The sequence below is a fragment of the Corylus avellana genome, chromosome 2 (assembly GCF_965113065.1).
Source record: "Corylus avellana chromosome 2, dhCorAvel1.hap1.2, whole genome shotgun sequence".
Taxonomy (NCBI): Eukaryota; Viridiplantae; Streptophyta; class Magnoliopsida; order Fagales; family Betulaceae; genus Corylus; species Corylus avellana.
The window spans coordinates 44701791-44719659 of NC_142491.1; the positions used below are offsets into that span (position 1 = coordinate 44701791).

At 32.9% G+C, this 17869-nt stretch overlaps 1 protein-coding gene across 1 annotated transcript; it reads left to right on the plus strand.

Moving 5' to 3' along the window:
• The first annotated feature begins 14174 nt into the window (after window positions 1-14174).
• On the plus strand, window positions 14175-16206 carry LOC132185407 (benzyl alcohol O-benzoyltransferase). The gene is made up of 2 exons (XM_059599185.2): window positions 14175-14637; window positions 15114-16206. The coding sequence occupies exons 1-2, from the start codon at window positions 14188-14190 to the stop codon at window positions 16044-16046; spliced, it is 1383 nt and encodes a 460-aa protein (XP_059455168.2). The 5' UTR covers window positions 14175-14187; the 3' UTR covers window positions 16047-16206.
• The last annotated feature ends 1663 nt before the right edge of the window (window positions 16207-17869 follow it).

The following is a 17869-nucleotide window of genomic DNA, read 5'->3' on the forward strand; positions in this document are numbered from 1 at the left end:
CAAATTACTAGTTCAAATTATCTTTTCTCTTTTCCTTTTTTATGCGGACATATAAAAGAAAAAAAACCAACTTTTTTTTTTTTCAAAATAAAAAATATTAATAAATAATTCAGGACAGATGACACTAAAATATATATATATATATACATTAGTCAATGTTTTACGGGAAATAACGTGCAGTATCTAAAGTATGTTTTGGGAAACCAACGGGATTTCACGTGGTTTTGAAGACCAACTAATTTTGGCGTGTCAATGACTCAATCCACCTTCTTTTTCTTTTTCTTTTTTTCTTTTTTTTTTTTTAATTTTTATATATTCGCACAAAAAGAAAAGAGGAAAAGAAAATTCAAATTAATTATCATTTTTTTAAAAAAAAATTATTTATTATTCAAAATAATAATTCATGTCTTATATTTCAAAATTTTAAAGCATATATTTTGTCAAAATATTCATACAAAATAAATACGACAAATTTTAATCTTTTGAAGAGTTTTGTGTTTATAATTATTTGTTAATATATTTATCGTTAAAAACAAAGAAAACTAAAGAGAAATAAACACGACAGTCGACAATAAGAATTTCAGTATTCTAACTTCTAAGCTTTGAGTTCGTATCAAATTATTCTTTGGATATTCAACTTTCACAACCAACTATATGAATTATTTAATAAAAGTCATCCCAACCTCAATTATATCTCTAAAAAAATTGCCAAGAAAGAAAAGAAAAAACAAAATTAGAAGTTTTTTTTTTTTTTTTTTGTATTTTTGGTAATTCTTTTGTGAGAATAATTGAAATTTTACATATCTTGTGCTAGAAAATCAACAGAAAATATAACGGAATAATCTATGAATGATTTGATATGGATTTAAAAGTGATAAGAAAATTAATTGGTTATTTGTCCCATCAAAAAAAAAAAAAATTGACCATTCAATCATTTCATATATAATTGATGAATACTTTGAACAATACGTTATGCCATTACAATATCATAAGCATATTGAAGAGCTTATTCTATATGAATCACTTTTTCATAACTGTAAGTGCACTTTTTGTAAGCTTATGAACTGTTTCGTTTGCTTCTCATCGATACTAAATTTTGTATAAAAAATTGTAGCGCTCAAGCGTTCAAATAAAAAATATATATATATATAACAAAAGGAGTAGGCCAAAAATATTAATTGTGACTATCCTAGGTATAGGTGACCAAAACATCCAAGTAATTGCTTGTCAATTAACTAAGCTTGTGGTCTTGCAGTAAGTGTATGACCATTCGAGGAAAGATTCTCATGAAAATTGCTACGTAAATGTTAGATACTTTTGAAAGTTTGAAACTATGGCACACGACAACTATTAAGTAACGGTAGGGTTTTTGTCTTGTTGAATGGTCAGAGCTTACGTGGATTACTGTCAGAGATAAAGACACATGTACACGCAACAATCCCTGTGATTTACGTGGATATGTTTGTTAACTTGTTTTTTTATCAGTATTATGTTTAATGGTAATTTAAAAATAAATAAAAGAACTGAAAAAAAAATTAAAAAAAAAAAAAAAAAAATTATGAGAATGACCCCCATAGCCTGTGGAGCAGGTCTATTTGGGCAGATGAGCTTCACAAGGGCTATCTCACAATTGTATGCCCAAATTGCAAGCAATATGAAAAGAGTTGAAAGACAATTGTATAGAATCTTAATTTCATCCATGTAAGCCTTCTATTATCATACACTCTTATCTCCATTATCTCTCCCTTCATCTTCTTAGAGTATATTTAGAATTGCGTTTGAAAAATAAAATTTTTAAGTCAAAAAGAGCTTTTAGGCAAAAACTTTATTTTTAAGCTTTTGCCAAAAATGAGTTTTGACTATTTTTAGGTTTTTTGTACCCTTAAAAACACTTTTAATTTTTTTTACCAAACGAGTATTTTTTTCTTCAAATAGATTTTTTTAAGTATTAAAAGTATTTTTAAGCCCTTTAAACATAATCTCAAACAGACTTTTAGTGTATATAAAAGAGATGTCATTTATTAGATTACTATATGATTCATACGAGCCAAAAGTTGATAATAATTTTTTAAATCATTTTCAAGCTACAAACAAACCGGATAGATTGTCAAATGATATAATGCCATTGTTTCCAAAATGACACGTTTTTGACTTACCAAAGCGGACGGTAGAGATTGCATCTATGGTTTTGTTGCGCAGATACTGTTTTTGGGTTGTCACCGTGGGATTTTAAGTTCTCTTGATCCTTAATCTGAGCCCAGTGGACACGTTAGCTTTGCTTGGGCCCTCAATCATTCCAAGTGGGTTTATAGGACTTTTAGCCCAACGATCACCACCGAGCTTATGGATATGGATCTTAAGCTTTAGGCCTCCAACTCTAATGCTAACATAGCAGCCTGCATGTCTATTGTGGCTTGGGTCCACGTGCATACGAGTGGAGCCTTGCTATGTTGTTTACACCAACAGAGATTCTCATCAATTTTGCTACTCAAATTACTAGTAATTTAAATAATAAATGTGAATCTTTATATGAGTTACTTATCAAACAATTTTTGTGCAGTCCACTCCCCTGTTATGGCGAGTAGGTCTCACAAAAGCTCTCTCCATTTTCCTGCTTAATTTGATAGCAATCGGAACAGTAAATTGCTAGAGATCCGGATCTTATTTACACAAGGTTGAGATTGTGAACGCAACATAATTTATATGATGAGGATTCTTTATTATTAGATTATTTGAATTTCTGTGAAATTTAGGAAGAGAGAAGAGCGGCAGAACCCACATATTATGCACAACTTAAAATGTGAAACCTACCTAATTAGGGCAAGTGGCTCCTACAAACTACCTTTCTTAAATAGAGAAGGATCCAAATGGAGAGGAATCAGTCCTCCTTTTTACAATGATAGAATGGTCTAAAAAAGTGAAATGACCATTTTACTATTGTAAAATAAGGGACTGACTCCTCTCCATTTTCTTTTAAAAGAAAGTGAAGAGGATCCGAGTCTTCTTAAACTGCCTAAATTTCAGCCTAATAATAAAGAGTCTTAATTCGATTTTTGTTGACAACATGACACTGAGATTTGCATGTCAGCACACTAGTAATAGTGGACAACCTTAGGTTGAGTTGAATCTACAATCTAGGTGCTTTGGGGCAGAACATCATGAGACAGCACCATGGAAACCCTTTGGGCCACAAGCCCACAAATTACATCATGAATCAAAAGGATTGTGAATGTGACAGTATTGGATCCCCAATGGCATTATCACAGTGTAGCAAGCAATTGGAATATCAGGCATGGAGGGGTTGTTCAAACCTGACTAAAGTGCTCGCTGAGGCCAGGCATTTAGGTAGTTTTGGACTGAATTATCTATAGGGGAAAATACACTTTACCCTTCTTGAACTCTCAATTCATTTGCACTTTTAATCTCAATGTTTAAAAAGTGACACTTTACCCCTTCAAAGTATTTGACACTGACACTTGACCCTTATGAAATACACTTTACCCCTCGAAATAACTAAGTTTTGAGAGGGTAAAATGTCAATTTAGGGAGATAAAGTGTCAATTCAAAATACTTCAAGAGGGTAAAGTGTACTTCATGGGATCAAGTGTCAATATCAGATACTTTTGAGGGGTAAAGTGTCACTTTTAAAACATTGAGATTAAAAGTATAAATTGGTAGATAATTAGGGGGTAAAGTATATTTTTCCCGAGAATATGGGTCTTGTCCGCCCCTTTCTAGCATTGTCCTTCCAATTACTTTCATTTAATTGTCTTCTATGTATTGACATTATTGCTCTTTGTCTTTCCCATTGTCCCCATATGTTCCTCTTTCTCCTTACATGAAGATTGGATAGAGATATTTTTGCCAAAGAAACAAAAAATAAAAACACCTGATTTCTTGTATTATTCTCATTAAGCACATAAAAAAGGAGGAATCTTATGAGATGAAAATTCTTCGAATTGAACGACTACTGTAATGTATGTCAGCTCAATCTGAAGGAAATTATGAGGCAGCTTTATATAATTACTATGAAGTTATGCAATTGATAATTGGTCCCTATGATAAAAGTTATATACTCTATAACGTAGGTTTTATGTTATTAATAATAGTCTCCCAAGGGTAACTCAATGGTTTAGGGATTACATTTCATGAAGTGAAGATCACTAATTCGAATTTCTCTCCTCTTGTGTGAACATGTAAAAAAAAAATGTTATTACTAATAAATTTTATTAGGGATATAACATGTTGTTATTTATTTTAGAGTTAATATTATAGTAATTATCTTTGTTTTAACTCCAAGTCATAGAGTTAGTATTGTTATATGACTACCATATAATTGGAAAGACGTGACAGTAAAATAATCCTCTAACTTTTTTATAAGTACTGATTCAACGAATAATTTTTACTGTCATATCATCAAATTATATTACAATCGTATACGAAATTATTAAATAGTAAATAGCATTACTTACTTCGTTTTTTGGCGTACAATACTTTTTGGAAAATATTTTCAATATATTTTGATGTTTGGTGTGATAAAAAATAATAGTCAAATTAAAAATATTTTCAATTTAACCAAACAGAGTTTCTTTAGTTTCGGAAAATGATTTTCCTTTCTTAAATTTCGTAAACCATTTTTTGAGTTTAAGTGTCTCCTTCTCAAACTGTCAAACCACTCAAAATTTGCATGACCTTAGCCGGAAGTTCCCAAAAGTCTATCATCGCTCATTTTCCGTCGGATCAAACACCACAAAATCCGATTGCTCCAAATAAAAAAATAATAATAATAATAATAATAATAAAGGAATTAGTGGAGGAAGAGAGATGCAAGATTTCAAAAGGTCTGAAAAGAGAGAATGCCCAAGTGGATCTAATAAAGCCCAAGCCAACAAATAACGGGGATGATCCCATGGCAATTCCATGGGATCCAGATCCTATCCGGTCCAAAATTGGATTAGAAATTATCTAATTAATGGTAGGATCTCTTCAAAGAGATCCAAAAACCATAATTAGGACATCTATCATATTAATATATATATATATATATATATATATATAAAACAAAATAATTAAAAATAAAAATAAAAATAAAAAACTTAAGGCCACCCTAGTTGAGGCTTGGGGTGGATTTGGCCACCCAAAAAAATAATAAAAAAAAATATTTGGCACTTGGGGTAGCTGATCCACCCCTAAGGGCCATGGGGTGGCCAAAGCCACCCCCAAGGGTCAGTTTGGGGTGGCTCCAGCCACCCCATAGCCCTTGAAGGTGGATCGACCACCCCAAGGGCCTAATCAAATTATTATTATTTTTTGATTTGGCCCTTGACAGTGGCTGAACCATCCCCAAGGGCCGATCTGGGGTGACCGAAGCCACTTGCAGCCCTAACTAGGGTGGCCAGCCACCTCCGGCCAACCCTTAATTTTTTTAAAAAAATTTGTTATTATTTTTAAAATATATATAATATTTTATTTTTTGTTATTAATGGGACAAATGTTTCATTTATGGCATCAGGATCTCTCTAGCCATTAACTAGATATTCTCAAATCCATTGGATCCTGTTCCACAATGTGTATTCTATATTAAAAAAAAAAAGAGAGATTAATAAGGCCACGTTTTTTCTGATGAGAATAGGAATTTATTTTAGTTCCTAATGAAACATGGAAATCAATATGTGAACAATTAAACATGGAAAACATGTCCCAATACTTTACTTAATCACTTGCTATGATTTCAAAGGGATAAGATCAAAATATATTTTTTATTCGAGTTTTGGATTTTTTATTTTTATTTATTTTTAAGGTTAAATTGATTAGATTTTATTCTAGAAACTATCAAAAACACTAAAATAATAATATTCCAACATGCACCCATTATACGCACGTGTGAATCTGATCCTCATCTTTTAAAAAAAAATTAAAAAGCGTCTGAGCCTCCAGCCTCTGCATTTGCTGACCTTTCCACCATAATCTGCCTCCAAATAATGCATGTTAAAATATCAATGTATGGCAGCAAAAGCAATTAAGTGGTGATGATTCACCCAAAAGGCCAAAATCTATCGGAATTAAAATATTAATTGGAAAGGCAACCCCCACCACTCACAAATTTGATAATTGATGCACATTCATTTACAGTGCACCAAACTACAGAAACAAATGGTATTTTCTTTCAACATTTTTCCCAATTTTTTTGCATTTTAGTTCTGTTTTTAATTGATATTTTTTTAATTTTTTATAAATGTTTTTAGTTCTGTCCCCTTCTCCTAATATTTTAGTTATGTAACTGACAATTCTCTTGTGAGATTTTACTCATTGTGATTTACTTAAAAAATTAAAAAAGATTATCTTGTTGGCCAGTACACAACTTTAACGCAAGCGAAACATGTAGCACATAATCATCTACAGTAGGAGAATCGACGCGACAATAACGGGTGTCGTGAAATGACGACCAAGTTCGAACGCGTGTTTCTTTATCTGTTTTGGAAACAGTTTTTTGAAAAGGAAAGGGATAATGTTTTGAAGACAACTTTATCTCAAACAAAAAAGAGAATCAAATTTGATGTGTTATTTCAAAAGTTTATTAGTGATATTTGGCCTACTCGCGTGCTTAAACAGTAAGCATGTCGGTGTTAAAATACTATAAAATATTATTAAAATAATATTTAAACAGTAAAAAAATAATATTTTATAATATTTTAATACCGGCGTGTTTACTGTTCAACTACGTCGGTAGGCCAAATATCACTACTCATATATATATATATATAATTTATATTTTATTTTTAGTTGTGAGTTCGATTTTTTTTTTTTAATAAGAAGATTCAAGTTCAACAAATGAAATATTAATTAAAATGAGATCAAAATGATGGAGATAATGTTTAGATTCATGATATTTATATCTAGGAGTGTTCAAACGTTATAATAGTCAGTTATTGGCTATAACCGCAATCACAACTGACTTAGGCAGTTATTGGTTTTTAGTAACCACAACCGCCTAAGCGATTATCGGTTATTTTATGACAGTTAGCAGTTATTCAATTCAATAATATTTTAAAAAAAAAAATTTGGCTTTTTAAGTGTTTTGGGCCTAATTTGCTATTTTTTTGTCTTATTTTAAGGGTTTAAGGCCAAAATGTTCCAAAAAAGATGAAAAAAAACATGGCCAAATAAATTCTAGCCCAAAAACATGGCTAAAAAAACATAGCCCAAATCCATTAATCCAAATTCAAATGAAAAAATTAAAAAGACCAATCCAAAATCTAGATACATATTATAAAATACAAACCAAATGGGAGCAAAGCAAATATAAATATAATAAATATTTATATTTATTAATATAAATATTTAATATTTATATTTATATTATTATATATAAATAGTTATAGGTTATAACCGCATTTTTCTACTTCTAAAACCGCTAACCGCCCTAGTCGGTTAGTGGTTTTTAATAGCCGACTACCAAATCGGTTATCAGCTATCGGTTATCGGTTATAATCGATTATTGGTAACCCACCCGCTTGAACAACCCTACTGATATCAAGTTAAACCATAATTTATTCCAAAGCTTAAGTTAATAACAATGAATGAACTTAATTGTTTAATTTATATTCAAACAACTTAGTTCATGCATGAAAGCTGATTTTCCATGAGATAAGTGATGTTGACATTTAAACTTTTATAATAAATTGTGATTTAACATGGTATCAGAGCAGATGTCATGAATTTGAATTTCATAATTTATCTCATTTTAATTGAGTATTTTACGTATTGAGCTTTATTTATTAAGAGAAAAATTTGAGTTTATATTTGAGAGGGAATTATTATATTAATTTAATGATTAAATTAATATTTTTTCAAAATACTTAAACTTTTAAAATATGTGAATATTTAATAATCACACCCTAAAATAGTTCTTTAGGGGTGAACCATGGCGAGGTCTACTCCACACGCGTGAGTCTCCTCCACATGGGTCTTCATTTTCAAGGAGATCCAAGGCTGGGTTTCCTTGCCCCCCTTTTGAGTTTGTGTTTTTATTTATTTATTTAAATCTAATATAAGAGTATTATCCATGCATGTTACCCTTTTTTATTTTATTTTTTTAATTTAAAGAGTCATTAAAATTGAGGTGAAAGTTTAGGATAATTAAGTATAGTTTTCTCATGTCCCCAAAGAGTAGTTCATTTGGTTAGGGACCATGCCTCATGGAATGGAGATCATTAGTTTAAATCCCTTATCCCCTCTTGTGCAGACATGTACAAAAAAAGGCATACAAAACTACACAACGTGAAACTTTGTAAACATAAAGTTGAACAGACAAATCTAACTAACTCTTTTATTCTTTTTAACAATAGTTGATTTAAGGGTCGGTTGAAAGTTGGAATTACCACATCAACATTGTAAGATGAGTGCCACATCAGCAAAGTAAGGTATATAACATCAATAATGCTATACCCCTTTCTTTTTCTTTTTTTTTTTTTAACAAGAGGCGATGAACACTGCCACATCAACCAAGTGAAATGTGGGTGTAGAATATTACATTTCTTATATAATATTATTAAGTTTTTTTGGTAATGCAAGAACCACACTTTTATCGCACAACTATTACACGTGCCAAAGTGGCAATGCCAATCCAATTTTTAATTTTTTGATTTTTTGATTTTTTTTTTTTAACGATAGTTAATCCAAGGGTGGATTCACGCTGCTACATGATCACAATAAGATGACACAGTTTCTAATATTTCTCTTATTGTTTGTAACTTGTAAGTAATGATATAACATACTTTTATCCCACAAACTATTTCACTTGTTGACGTCTGAGTGTCAACTAGCCTAATTTGAAGATCGATGAATATTGACACAAAAAAAAATAATAATAATTGTAAGATAAAATTATAATTTATAATATTACAGTTATTATATATTTTTGGTGGCTACCAATCAGTTTCAGTGAGGCCCTGGGAGGGTTTTTGAATATTCCAACTCGAGGGTTCATATTATTAATTTAATGCGTCCCAATTCAGCTGACAAGGAAAAGAAATTCACACCTGATGTACGCACGCAGAAATTCCAAACTTCAACAACCAAAGCCTGGAGAAATGAGAATCCCATTCCCACTTAACATATTTTTGTCGTTTACGACCAACGTTATTTAATATTAAATCACACACTAACCCAGTAATTAACCGGGATTATTCATATTAATTCATCGCATGTCTTAGAATAGTCGAGGTTGAAAATGACTCCAAATTATGGAGGTTGGTTGGGAAATTTCAAATTAAGGAAGCGTGAAAGCATCAATTGATTAACCGGGATTATTCATATTAATTCATCGCATGTCTTAGAATAGTCGAGGTTGAAAATGACTCCAAATTATGGTGGTGGGTTGGGAAATTTCAAATTAAGGAAGCGTGAAAGCATCAATTGATTAGACTTAGGAAGATTTCAAGCAACCACCGGTGCCGATGGTTCACTGGTATCAAAATTTAGGGTTAAATATTTTTTTGTCCCCTTAATTTAATAACTTTATTTTTTATCATTTTGGTTTCGTTTTGTATCACAGTCAGTACATCGGTTATGGATAAAGATGGAGATTATACCTCCGTTTACTATCCTAGACCAAACAAAAGTGGCCGAGCCACCCCTAACAGCTTTGGGGGTGGGGTTTCGAACATTTCCATTTTGCAACTTAAGCATAGTTCGTTATGATATAATGCATGCGCACTAAGAGACACTAATTATTAATTAGTTTATAAAGTAGCTTACTTATTTAGCTTATAAAACTAAACTAGTTGAACTATGTACTATATTACGTTTAATTTGTTTATTTATTTATTTTTTATATAAAGAGGGTTGTTAAAAATTTTGGGGGCAGGTAGTGAGAAATTATGAGGAAAATACGAAGAAAGGATTATACATGTAATGTCGTTTTCAAGCGAAAAGAATAGTCCAGTCGTCAGTCGTCAGTCGTCACTTAAAATAATTGACTTCCCTTTTAATTTGTAGGTCTTCGTCTTAATATTTTATTTTTTCTGTGTATGTTTATAAAATTTTAAAATATATCGTCTTATCCAATTAATTTGTTAGAGAGTGGCGGTCCATTGGGAATCCTTGACCATAGACTCAACCTCAAAGGGTAGAGTAGGTCAACATTAACTAATCTAAAATGGGCTGCTTGGAAAGATGATATGCCTTTGTATATTCTCTTGGGGTGTACATCAAAGGGTTTTTTTTTTTTTTTTTTTTGGTGTGAAAAAATTAAAAATTGAGTGGGTGCATCCCAACTTGGAAGATGCTTAGAAAACACTTAGAAAGGATGGATATATTTTACATGTATCGAGCTCTATCACAATTGTTTGTCTAATTATCGAGAATTTCTAATATAAAAAAAACATCCCTATTCATAAGCAATTGCAATTGAGTTACAAAGGAATATCTTTTGGATAAAAAGATTGTGAAACTGAAAAGTGAAGGAAGCTACCCACTATTCACTTATTCAGGTGAAAAAAATATAAATAAAATAAAGGTTGCCTAATCCTCCTCAAAGAATTAGGGGTCTCTCTCTTTTTTTTTTTTTTTTTTTTTTAGGCAAATACAAACAAAGAAACCCAAAAACATTCTTAGCAGTCTCATTAAATTTTAGTCACCAAAATAACTAAAAGTACAATTTTCTTTATTTTAACAACTCATCTTTTTAGAACACTCCAACCACTTCACTATTTTTCAATCCACTTTCACTATTCCATTTAAATATTTTTTTCAAATATTTGTTTGTTCTTCTTTTAACTATTAAAGGAAGAGAGAGAAGTGAAAAGCAAAAAAGAAGAGACAGAAATGAGTTATTAATCAATAAGTGAGTAAATAGCAATTTTTAAATTTGGTAAGTACTGTTCACTTCACTATTTTTTTTTTTTTTGTTAAAGTAATGATGCTGAAATTGGACATTTAGACAATTTTAGTTAAATTACCTCACCAAAATAACAAAAAATTAGCTTTAGTGAGGCTGGAAGAAGTGATCTAACAAAAACAATAAACCAAAGAAAGAGCAAAAGGTTAAAAAAGAAAAAAAGAAAAAAAAGAGAGGGACAGGGAATAAAAGATTTGTCAGGTCAAAGAGAAGAAAGTGAGAATGGTCAATTTTTTTTAATTTTTTTTTCTTTTTCTGATGAGCCAAGTCATAGGTCAGAAGCCAAGTCATAAGTCATAGTCATACATACTTTGTTTGGAAGATTAGGCAAAGAGAAGAGAGTAAGAATGGTAAGAAAATTGTTGGAAAGTTCAGAGTTTTTGAATTATTGAATCTTGACCGACTATTTTACTTAGGGTGCGTTTGGGAGTGTGTTTTTTTAAAAATAATCTGCGATTTTAAATTAAAGCGCAATTTTAGGGTGTTTGGAATTGCGATTTTAAAAACGCAAATTTTAAAATCGCAAAAAAATCTGCGATTTCTATAAGCTGATTAGAGGGTGCTTATTTGAAAAAGTGCGAATTTAAAACAAAATTACGATTTCTATTAAAAAGATATTTGGTGCAATAGTTACCTTTTTTTGAGCGGGAATGAAAAAAATACCAAGAATACCCACCTAAAATATATTAAAACCTTTCTTTTATCTCTATTTTTTTTTTCTTCATCATCTCTGTCTCGTTCATCCTTTCTCCGCCCTGTAGCAGTGTGCGTCGCTGTTGTCCATCTCTCCGCCCCTCTACTAGGTAATAATCTCACCTTAATATATTTTTTTTTCTCCATATAACTCCTTTGCTTTTGTAAAACTTTCCACTGTTTGGTGTTCGATGTTATTTTATGTGGTTTGTATGATTATTGTGCCTTTTTATATATGTGTTTATGTTCTTCGACCATTTCTACAGTGTAAAGTTGTGATTTTTTTTTTTCAAAATTTTATTTAGATTATCGTGCATGCATAGTGATCTGCAATCTATCATAGTATGCAGTGATAAATCACTGTACACGCACAGTAATATGATAGTGCGTGTACAGTAACCGAGTAAGGCTTTTTCTGTTTTTTGAAAGAAAAAAAATACTGTACAGTGACCAAGATGATGATTTTTCTTAGGTCACTGTGCACTGCATAGTGATGTGCACAATGACGATTTTTTATGGCTTTTTTTTTTTTTTTTTTTAAGGTACTGCATATTAACAATTTGTGCTGAATTTTTATTTTTATTTTTTAATGGGTATTATACTGTAACAACTTGTGATATTATATATATATATAATGGGTAATAAACAGTGATAATTTGTAATTTTTTTTATTTTTTTATTTTTTATTGTGTAGTGCACAGAGACCGGCGTATTTTTCTGGATCACTGTGCAGTGCACAATGATCCATTACTGTGCATTGCACTGTAACAATTTAAAATAATGACTTTTTAATTTTTTTTTTTAGTGTTGTTTCGTTTCAATGTTGGTATCAACTCCACATGTCCATATACAAAATATAGTGAATGATAAATTCAAACATTATTTATATATTAAAGAAACATGTTGCAACTTATAAGCTAAAAAATGACGAAAGTAAAGACTAAAATAAAGCTTTGATGGTTTATATATAGTTGAATGCTATACTTTTATGTTAATAATTCTTTTGGTTTTTATTGGTATATGAGATGGTTAATATATTAGTGTCTTACTAGATTTCTAAAATTATAATTTCGTAGATGGATAAACAAAATACGATATCCAATCTTAACCCTGATGATGATGTAAGGATTAACAGTCAGGAAATATTTACAATATACATGACGAGGCGATGAAAGTGATTCGTGACAATATAGCCCGATCCGTTTGTGGGCTGTAAACAATGCTTTATTATTTATGTTTTAGGCTAATTTTTAATGTCCTTTTAAGTTTTTTTTGGTGATTGATCAAGTACTAATTTAAATTATTGGTGAATTATGTAACAGTTAAATTTGATAAACATTATTAGTTTAATTTGATGGATTGTTCTTGTATTTTTTATTATATGTCTGTTTGGAATATGTTTCAAGAAAATAAAAATACAAAAGCACAAAAGCATATAGAAACAAGTAATATAGCAATATATAATTGCCTAAGTAGAAAACTCAAAGTTAATGTCAAGTTATAAGTCATACTTTTGTTTGCATAGGTGTTAAAAATGGAGGCTTATAGACAATGTTAGTTATTTTACTGTTATAAAGAAATGTCATTATTTGTAATTTGGTTATGAAACCGCAATTATATGCTAATATTATCAAAACACTCAATTAATAAAAAAAAATATTTTTTAGTATATTTTACTAAACGCCTGTGCGATTTTAAAAAGTTGCAATTTTAAAAACGCAATTTTTAAAACCATACTCCCAAAAGAGCCATTACTAAGTAAAGATATTAGCTCAACAATATTATTTTTTGCGGCTACAGAAAAACTAAACAAGATTGTGAAGCGCTCAATCACATCATTACTTAAATTAGGTTCATGTCTTGTTGCCGTCAATAGCTTTTATAGGGAATCCAAGTGTGAAATAATATGTGAACACAATTTTCCTCCCATTATAGTGCTAGTTGGCATTATTAGGAACACCCTTTTTTTTTTTCTTTTTTTTCTTTTTTTTTTTTAAAAAAAGGAACACCCTTTTTCAAAGTTGATTACCGTATGTTTCAAACTAATTAAAATACGGATTCAGATACCCTGAAATTCTTAGGAGAATTTTAGTTTCTAAAATTTGAGATTTAAGCCATTTATTTTCATTTAAGAGCCATTATCCTACCACGTATTCCACTTTTAATAAAATAATAATGATTATTAATATCATTAATATTGTTAAAAATTTTATTATTATTTTATTAGTAGTGGGACACGTGACAGAAGAATAGTTCTTGAATAAAAATTGATGGTGTAGATCTGAAATTTCAAAAACTAGAATTCTCCTAAGAATTATAGGGGATCTAGATTCTTAACAAACAACCCGTGATAATTATACATACAGTCATGTTACCCAAGAAAATCACAAGGCAACTTCTCCCAACAACCGCAGTGCGCATTTCCACTAGCAACGAGACCAAAAAGTTGTGTATTATTAATTTAATGCATCCTGTGGTTCATGATCTCTTTCCTTTTCTATCTATAAATACCCGCTTCAAAAATCCATTATAACACGCACCACCACAACCAAATTAACTTCCCCCCGGCCGGCCCCCCCCCCCCATTTTCTAGCATGGCAGGAGCAACAACTAGCTCTCTAGTATTCTCAGTGCGAAGGTGCAAACCGGAGCTGGTTGCTCCGGCCAAGCCAACACCACATGAGTTCAAGCAACTTTCTGATATTGATGACCAAGAGGGTCTTCGATTTCAAATCCCAGTGATACAATTCTACAAATATAATCCCTCCATGAATGGGAAAGACCCTGTCAAAGTCATCAGAGAGGCACTTGCTCAAACGCTAGTGTTTTACTACCCCTTTGCCGGCAGGCTGAGGGAAGGACCTGGCCGGAAGCTTGTAGTGGAGTGTACCGGCGAGGGCGTTATGTTCATCGAAGCCGATGCTGATGTTACTCTTCAGCAGTTTGGCGATGATCTTCAACCTCCATTCCCATGCTTGGAGGAGCTCCTTTTTGATGTTCCCGGCTCTGGAGAGGTCCTCAATTGCCCGTTGCTGCTTATTCAGGTGCTTGTTCTGCTAAACAACTGGTCAACTTTTTTCCTTTTACATATGCAAGATGTCATGTTGCTGTGTTGGATTAGTGGATCCAAAGAAATAACTAAAAGTCTTAAATTTGGAATTATTGTAAACTGGTAAAATTAAAAAATTATGTCTAAAACATATATGCAGAAAGTTTTGAAAAATTGAAAATGATCGGAGTTGGCCTTTGTGGAAAGCTGTTGGATACTTGTGTACCCTTTTTTTTTTTTTTTTTTAAAACAATACAATTAATTAAGGAAAACAGGCTAAGGGGGGGCCCCCCAATTCCACTCACTTCACCTACTTTGTCCACATATGATCATCACCATGTGAAACACTGAAAGTGGGACACTTTTGTTCAAAGAGTCATCACACACGACACACATTTCATCTGATAATCTCCGTCGATGTCAGTCAACTTAAACAAACATATACTTGTCCTCTTGTTTCCGGATTGGCAGGTGACACGACTCAAGTGTGGTGGATTCATCTTCGCCTTGCGCCTCAATCACACGATGAGCGATGCAGCTGGCTTGGTCCAATTCATGACGGCCGTGGGCGAGATGGCTCGTGGTGCGTGTGCCCCATACATTCCGCCCGTGTGGCAGAGACACCTTCTCAACGCAAGGGATCCACCGTGCGTGACTTGCACACACCAAGAGTACGAAGAAGTGGCTGACACTAAGGGCACAATCATCCCACTCGACGACATGGTCCATCGTTCCTTCTTCTTTGGCCCCACTGAGATGTCCGCCCTCCGTAGATTTGTGCCACGTCACTTAAGCCGATGCTCCACGTTCGAGGTACTCACTGCGTGCCTCTGGCGTTGTCGTACCATAGCGCTCCAACCCGATCGTGATGAGGAGGTGCGCATCATATGTATCGTCAATGCACGTGCCAAATTTGACCCTCCGTTACCCACCGGTTATTACGGTAACGGTTTCGCATTCCCCGTGGCAGTAACAACCGCTGGAAAGCTCTGTGAGAATCCAGTAGGTTACGCCTTGGAATTGGTGAAGAAGGCCAAGAACGATGTAACGGAAGAGTACATGCGATCGTTAGCTGATTTGATGGTGATTAGAAGTCGACCCCACTTCACTGTAGTGCGATCATACCTAGTGTCAGATGTGACACGTGCAGGGTTTGGAGAGGTGGACTTTGGGTGGGGCAAAGCGGCTTATGGTGGGCCAGCCAGAGGTGGGGTCGGGGCCATTCCTGGAGTGGCAAGCTTTTATATACCTTACAAGAATAGTGAGGGGGAGGATGGGATAGTGCTCCCAATTTGCTTGCCGGCCCCAGCCATGAAAAGATTTGCGGAGGAGTTGGATTACTTGTTGACTAATAAGCCCATTAGGGACCACCAAAAATCTACTCTTATTGTATCTAGCCTGTGAACCAAATTTTCCGATGGTTGTTGTGAGATGCATGATAGAGACACTCAAATGTGATGATGGGTGAATGTATCATATATATCTCCTACTGTGTGTGTATGGTCTGCATTATCTGTAGACTTTGTTCCGATGCTATGTGAAAGAGTTTTCTGTTTTTATGCTAGATTGTATCTTACTCTTGCATTGTGGATATGTTTAATTAAATAGGTTTGGTTAGAGTTGACTTATATAGTCTTATATTCATGTCTCGATACGATCTGAACCCGATAAGTGACATTTAGGGCTGACAATTTTTGACGATTAGTAAACATGATGCAACTAGTCTGACCTGTTTTAAATATATCTAATTAGAATTGACTTCTATAATCCTATACATTATTAGACTTGAAATTGAAACAAACACGAAGTTCCATTCCCAAATAGAATCGGATCATCTCCATTCCCAAATGGAATTAGACTTTTTGATGATATATGTCAGTATAAGTGGCATGTGCTAAAGATATTTTGGAATTTGGACCACCAAATCAAAAGGCAAATGATTAAGAAAAATGCTATCATGTTATGAATTGAGTCTAGTATATATTTGCCTTGTAATTTTGGATTTTGTACTAGTGTCGTGTAATTATCAAAAAGTCAATGTAAAATCTATTTTTCATCTCTGACTTGACTCTGCTTTTTCCATTTTTGACAGGATTGTGCAATAAAAATTAGAAAGTTTTTACTCTTTGATGGGTTTTTGGCTTGAGAGATATTATACTTAACAAATTTTCTCTTTAAAATTGGTTTTTAAGTGAAGTGTCATAATCTCATATTATTTGAAAAGAATTTTTCAATTTTTCTGCTTAATTAACTTACTATATATGGATTTTACACTGCTTTTATAACTCCCACGTACGGACCCTTCTAAATATTTGGAGAGGTGGGATCTTTTTCCAATCCTGAGACATGCAATACATTTTCTCTTGTTTTTTTTCTTTCCATTTTCTACTTTTTAAAATCAACATTAAATTTGTGAGTCCCACATGTGAGGCTTGAAGAGATGGACTTTGGGTGGGGCAATGCGATTTGTCGTGGACCAGCCAAGGGTGGGGTGGGGGCTATAGCTAGAGTGCAGCAAGCTTTTACATGCCCTGTAAGAACAGCAAAGGGGAGGTCCGGAGGATAGGATATTGGTGCCTATATATACTTGCCAGCCATGGCCATGGAAAGATTCATCAAGGGAATTGCTTCTAGCAGAGTGTACCGGCGAGGGTGTCATGTTTATCGAGGCCGATGCTGATGTTACTCTTCAGCAGTTTGGTGATGATCTTCAACCCCCATTCCCATTCTTGGAGGACCTCCTTTTTGATGTTCCCGGCTCTGAAGGGATCCTCAATTGCCCATTACTCCTTATCCAGCTGGTGCATGTTTGCTAAATAACTCATCAACCTTTTTTTTAATTTTATTTTATTTATTTTTTTATTATTATAATGATTTGATGATTATACCAAAAAAAAAAAAAAAAAAAAAAGAGGGGGGGGGGGGGGTTTACTTGGTTCGTGGAATAGACCGTACAATTAAAATTCTCTTTCTACTATTATATTCTCTTTCTAGGACTTTGAGAAATGAAATAGGTTTTGCAATCCTGGTGGTTGTAACAACTGCTGGAAAGCTATGTGAGAATCTGGGCCAAGAACGATGTAACAGAAGAGTACATGCAATCGTTAGCTGATTTGATGGTGATCAATAATCGACCCCATTTCATTGTAGTTCGATCAAACTTGGTGTCAGATGTGACACGTGTTGGGTTCAGAGACGTGGACTTTGGGTGAGGCAAGGCGGGGTAT

Coding starts and splice junctions, on each gene's coding strand:
- LOC132185407 (XM_059599185.2), top strand. CDS start 14,188: ATGGCAGGAGCAACAACTAGCTCTCTAGTATTCTCAGTGCGAAGGTGC. Junction 14,638..15,113: donor GCCCGTTGCTGCTTATTCAG/GTGCTTGTTCTG, acceptor CCGGATTGGCAG/GTGACACGACTCAAGTGTGG.